This window comes from Bos javanicus, chromosome 7, assembly GCF_032452875.1.
Source record: "Bos javanicus breed banteng chromosome 7, ARS-OSU_banteng_1.0, whole genome shotgun sequence".
NCBI classification, from domain to species: Eukaryota; Metazoa; Chordata; class Mammalia; order Artiodactyla; family Bovidae; genus Bos; species Bos javanicus.
The window spans coordinates 45,202,837-45,208,836 of NC_083874.1; the positions used below are offsets into that span (position 1 = coordinate 45,202,837).

A 6,000-nucleotide genomic window follows, 5' to 3' on the forward strand; every position below is an offset into this window, starting at 1 on the left:
CAGAGCTCCCTAACTTCAGTGTGCGTGACTCGCCTGAGGCACTGACTCAGAAGCCTCCTTCCCCCCCACAGCAGCCTTTCACTGCTTATCACACAGGCAGGGCAGCCCTCAGATGCCATGGAGAAGAGTGGGCTGGCTCCCCGCACCACACCCACCAGAATCCCCCACTTTGAAGTATGTTCTTTTCTCCGCAGAAGCTCCCTTGGAAGGATCCAGGCAGCAGAGCCTTGATGCCCTCAGAGAGCCAATGACCACTGCAGTGGCCGATACAGAGAGCGGGGTGGCCACGGGTCCAAAGGGCTCAGGCAGGAACAGCTGAGAGCAAGTCTTCTGAACACAGGTAACACCCAGTGAGTCAAGAGACGGTATTTTCAATGACAAGGGTATACGAGGACTAGGATCTAAACATCAAGAGCCACCTGCCGTGGAATTTTTCCACTCATCTGCATACCCAGGTAGCAGGGCACAGTGACTAATGGAAGGGGCTACGAGACTGGCAGAGGTTCCAGCTGTGTGACTTTGGACAAGCCACTTGTACGCCTAGCGTCTCATTTTGCTCATCTCTAAAATGGGGCTAACAGAGTCTTTCTGCTGCCATTGTTGCAAGGATTGAGTAAGGCAAACAGAACACGTAGAACTGTCTGACACACGGTGAGTACTTGATAAATGGTAGTGAAATGGTAGTGTGGCCACAGGCCACTATTCTTGATATTCTCTGTTTGCCCCGCCAGATGCACTTTCCTCCTCCATCCTAATCTGTGCCCCAAGAACTGATCATGCGGCTGTGGGGTAGGCTCAGCCAATAGGGAGTACCAGCAGAAGATGGGAGAGTGAAGTTGGGGTATTCATCTCCCCAACGTCATCCCTCCCTGTTGGGCCTCAGGTGGGCAGTGACTTCCCCCTACTCAAGGCCACATCTCCTGCCAAAGGGCCCCCTCCTGGTTCTAAAGGACCCAGAGGCCCACACTCCCTCTCAGGTCCCCACACTCTGTCCACAACTTTGCAAATGATCCGTTCATCATTCTTTCTTTAATTACGCCATGGGACTGTACATCTGATTCCCGCAGGTCCTGAATCCACACACAATCATCACCATCAGCATTACCATCTTTGGTTCCCCTTAGGAAGGGAGACTTGTACAAAAGCCTTTGGCTCTGCTCTTTCTTTTTCCTTTTTTTAATATTTATTTATTTGGCTGCTCTGGGTCTTAGTTGTGGCACTCAGGATCTTCGATCTTCCTTGTGGCGTGGGGGATCTTTAGTTGCAGCATGTGAGATCTAGTTTCCTTACCAGTGATCGAACCCGGGCGCCCTGCATTGGGAGCACGGAGTCTTAGCCAGTAGACCACCAGAGAAGTCGCAGCTCTGCTATTTCTACCGCCATTCTACGCAATCTGTGACGGCAGAACTGGGCCAGCCTGTAAGAGGAGCATCAGACCAGCCAGGGATTAGAGCAAAAGCAACTCCTCCAAACTCTGGGGACCAGGAAAAGAAACTTCTCCACAAGGAGGCAAGAGCTGCTCTGAAAACCAACACGTGAGGCCAACACCATCAGGAGCCTCGCTACACCCCTACCCCTCACTTTCTCACCAGAAGAGGCAGCCCAGGAGAATGGCTTTGACTGGATCTCCGGGATGCTGGCAAAGCAATGCCCGGGCTCGGGGAGGTCTGCGCTCTCAGTGCAGCTGTCCTCCTCCCCCCACCCTTCCAAGAGTGTCTCACAGAGGGCAGCCAGGCTTTCCAGGCGTCGCTTCTATTTTAAAACACCCTGGAAGTGGGGCCACCACCGGCACAGCCTTCCACAAGCCTCAAGAGAATGTAGCTGACTTAGGGACACCCTGCCTGCCCACCCATCCATCAAGAGGAGGAGACCTGGGCTGGCAGGCAGCACGCCAAGGTCTGGGTCCCAGGAGCCCCTGGGGCTCCTGCCTGAGCAGGAGGTTCGCTGCCTGGCTTGCCCCAGTGGGGATAAAACAGACAGTGCTTGGGCAGGTAGACTCGGGAGTCCAGCACACCTGAGTTCCAATTCTACTCCACCACCACTCTCTCATTCTTAGATCTTAGGCAGGTCATAACCTATCTGCATCTCCTTTCTCTTCAGTTCCAGTGCAGGGTAAGAGTACTTGACTCAGCAGCCTCTCAAGGACTAAATGAGATTGCTGGTATAAAGCACTTCGTACAGCAGCAACTTAGTACAGAAACAACTAAACAACAACACAGTAGTTGGTACCCAGAAAACACGTAACAGGTACAGGTAGTATTTATTTAAGATTGTCATTTTATATGTTTCCTATCATAATTACAGCTGCTGGGCAGGTTGCCAAAAGGTCATCCTCAATCACAGGGTCCAGACTCCTCCCCAACCATAATGAGGCATTGTTTAGCTGAATACTGTCCAGCCAGGTCCTGGAAGAATGCCTCCCTCCTCATCCCAAGAAAAAACTGACCCTTCTCCTGGCAAACACCCTGAGCCACTGCCCTTGCAATAAACAGAGTGACTCCACTGACTGCTGCTCACTGACAGCTGGCCTACACCCACTCAGGTACACACTCACTCTGATCAGTGTGTAAAAGAGTAACACTTCCCCTCTGAACAGCAAGGTCCACCTTTCAAAAGGCAAGCAAATCTATTAGCTGCTCAGTGGCACCTTGGAGCGGCAGCTGCAGAGTGAAAGCACCAGGACTCGGGGCTGGCCAGCCCAGACCCTGAATTCCAACGCATTCCCACTGAGCTGTGTAACCTTGAGATGGTTATCTCACCACTCTGTGTCAAGCCTCCTGACCCACGAAATGGAAACAACAGTACTCCTCCCCCAGGGCTTGGAGGGCAGTGGATTCAACATCATAGTTCATGTGTCAACCGGCCAGGAGGGTGCTGAGCAGGCCCTCAGTAAAGAATGGCTGAAACGATCATCATCACACTCTTACAGCAGAGAAACAGGAACGAGCAAGTAACTCGGCCTGTACTAGACCCTGCGGCTCACGTCAGAGCTGTGTTGCACGAGCTCAGTCTGCTCCCCAGGACTCTTTCCAGCATAGTTCCAGGTAAAGAGCTAAGATTCCCACTCAGCCTCAGCCCTGGGAGAGCAGGCAGTGAAATGGAAGCTTGTGCCCAAGTGCAACTGAGGGGCGACCAGAGTAGAGCCCAAGGCTGCCCTGAGCACCCTGAGAGGCTGCCTGCAGGCTTGGGCTGACTCTCAGGCACATGTGCCTCTCTTACCAAAGATGTCACTCCTTCAGAAATCCCCATTGACAGCAAAGTGGACTTTGGAAGCATCTTACCAGCAAAGGTAGGGGTGAATATCCCCCATGACCACCAGCTTGGAGGTGGTTGTCCACATCTGCCTAGCATCCAATGGGGCCAGAGACCCACAGACAACTCCCCACTCCCGGTCCTCCCCTGAGCTCCTCTGTTTATCTACAAACAGCCCATGCCTACAGAATAGCAGAAATAAAGTAATCAACTGGGAACAGCCTCCAACCCCAGGGTCAAGCACTTTATTTAGGACAACTCCATCAGAAGCCTCTGACCCACTCACCATCAGAGAGGGAAGAGGCACCAGGCCCACGGGCTTTAGGAGAATCCTCTTCACCAATGTCACCCTCCCCTACAAGCCAGAAACGCCAGTTCAACAAGCTTCCCAAAGGACTTGGAAAGTCACAGGAGGATAACATGTTCGAAGAAATTATTTCAAATTAGGAAAGAGTTTTGCCTCTCACAACTCTAGGGCTGGACACACTGCTGTAGCTCCTTAATTATTTGTGACTCTGCTAGGCAAGGCTATCTTCTGGAAGTGAATGAGATGTGTGTCCCTCAAAGAGGATGTCCATGACCAAGGGACTATGGGCTGGGCCTGCAGCCACTATATATAACCGTTCAATAATCCCACAAATATTGATACTGAGTGAGCACCTACTACCAGTCACACGTTGGAATGGTAAAAAAAACTATGCTTCTGTCAAAAGGGTGGGTCTACAAGAGTACATTTACCCCCAGAGACCCTTCTCAAGTACCTACTACTGCCAAGTGGCACCACTCCAAGCACTGAAAACAAAGCTGCATCAGGCTTAAGTCTGACCCTGTAGGAACTCAGTTCAGAGCTGGGATGGAAAGAAGGCAGACCCTGGGCAATGTGCCCTGGTCTTACCAACAGCATATTTAGGCAAAGGAGGAGCTCATTTCCCTATTTCCCCGGAGAGGGGAGGCGGTTCGGCAGCTCCAGGCCTCAGGTGGAACACGCTTAGGCTCAGCCCAAGTCTGCAGCCACATTCAACTTCCTGCTCCAGCCTGACCTTGGCTGTCTGTAAACTTAAAGGCTTTTCGATGAATTATCCTGAAAGTTACTCAATGCCTGGCACACAAATGTGTAATAATAATGCTTAAAATAATAGGGGCTACCTTTATTGAACCCTTTCCAGAGCACCACGTGGCACAAAACAGTCTGCAGGGGTTGGGCTAGATTCCACCAAAAAGCCTCAAGGGTAAGTGTCAAGGTTTCGTCCAAGGCCTTCTCCATATCAGGCACCGTTCCGCACACTGGAAGTTAATCAACTCATTCTTCCCAAAAACCCAATGAAGAAGAGGGATGATTGCTCCATTCTACAGATGAAAAAACTGAAGTTTGGTTTCTTCCCCACTGTGTGACCTTGGACAAGTCACTAATGCTGTCGGCCTCAAATCCGAAGGACTAGGAACCAGTTTCCTGAATCCACCACTACATTCGGTGAATGAATGAGCCATCGAATTAGACAGGAGTTTCTCCTAAGGCCAAGGAGACCACTGGGCTCCCCGCGGGACCTCCTTTTCCAACGCCTAACCTTCTACCCAGGTCCCAGCTCCGGCCCTGGTCGCCGCGGCCTAACTCGACCGTCAGCCTCCCGTTCCTCCCGAAAGGCGCTGGCACGCGCGTACAGTGCTGGAGGCCAGTGTCTCCGGGCGTGGACCCGACAGGGCGTGCAGGGCCGGACCGCGGGACCACGATCGAGGCGACAGTATGGCTTGCACAGGTCCGTGAGCCCGGCCCGGCGAACGTAGGTGGCGGGCTGGCCCCTGCCCGACCCGCGCTGGCGGGATCGAGGGCCAGAGGGCGCCTCCGAGGAAGGTCACCTAGACCGGCGGCCGGCCGGGCCTCCACGCGGCAGCCCGTGCCCTTCCGCCCGCAGGTCCCCGCTGGCTCTGGTCCCCAGCCGCAGGCGCCTCGGGATGTCTGGCCTCCCGCTCCCGCGCCCGGGCCGGCTCGCCGCCCGCCCGCCCCGCGCGGCCTGCACTGCCCGCTGCTGACCCGCCAGGCCCGCACGGGCCGCTCCCGCTCCCCGCCCCGGCCGGGCCCTAGGCCCCTCGCCCTCGCCCGCTCCGCGCACCGTCTCCTTCCCCAGCTCCCCGGGGGTCGGCCCGCGACCCAGGGCGCAGGCAAAGCCCGGGCCCCTCTCCACTGCGCCTACCTCAGAAGCGTTGGCAGTGGGCTCCGCGGCGGCTACGGCGGAGGCTGCAGCGTGAGGAACGGAGCGAGCGGCGGAGCCGAGGGCGGGGCGGCGCGGACGGCGGCGGCGCAGACCCGCCCCGACCCAGCGCGCCCGGCCCGCGAGCTCCGCCCCCTGGGCCCTCCCGGGACACCGCCCGGGTCCGGCCGGAGTCCGCGTCCAGCTCCCGAGCCGCGTGCCGACCTTTCAGGCACCGCCCCCACCCCAGCCGGGGCCTGCAGCGGATGCTGTGCCCACGGGCGTGAGCGGGAACGCGTGATTGCCTGCGCGCGCCCGGGCACAGGGCGGCGGGACGGCGTGGGACTGACGTGCTCAGGGCTGTGTGCGTGCGCGGGGACACGCTTGTCGCCGCCCGCGCCGGCCGTCCCTGCTGGAAATCTCGCCTGGTTGAAGGATTCGGAGAGGGAGGGAGGGGTCCTCCGGTTAGCTAAGCAGTGGCCGAGGTCCTCTGCACCAACAGAAGACGCGGGGCTCTGGGCCTCCTGCTCGGCCTCAGGGCTGGGAGACAACACCCCCCTCC

General features: G+C 56.4%; 1 protein-coding gene across 3 annotated transcripts in view; it reads right to left on the bottom strand.

Moving 5' to 3' along the window:
* VDAC1 (voltage dependent anion channel 1) overlaps positions 1-5,557 on the bottom strand; it is a 25,761-nt gene extending 20,204 nt beyond the window's left edge. Inside the window, exon 1 of one of the 3 annotated variants that reach the window (XM_061423487.1) lies at positions 5,442-5,557. Coding sequence is in view for 1 of the 3 variants with exons in the window: in XM_061423486.1 (XP_061279470.1) it covers positions 1,291-1,317 (27 nt within the window). In the remaining 2 variants the exon portion in view is untranslated. Of the gene's footprint in view, positions 1-1,290; positions 1,413-5,441 lie in introns of those variants that run through there. The other 2 variants (XM_061423489.1, XM_061423486.1) reach the window with 2 other exon arrangements.
* Between the last annotated feature and the right edge of the window lie 443 nt (positions 5,558-6,000).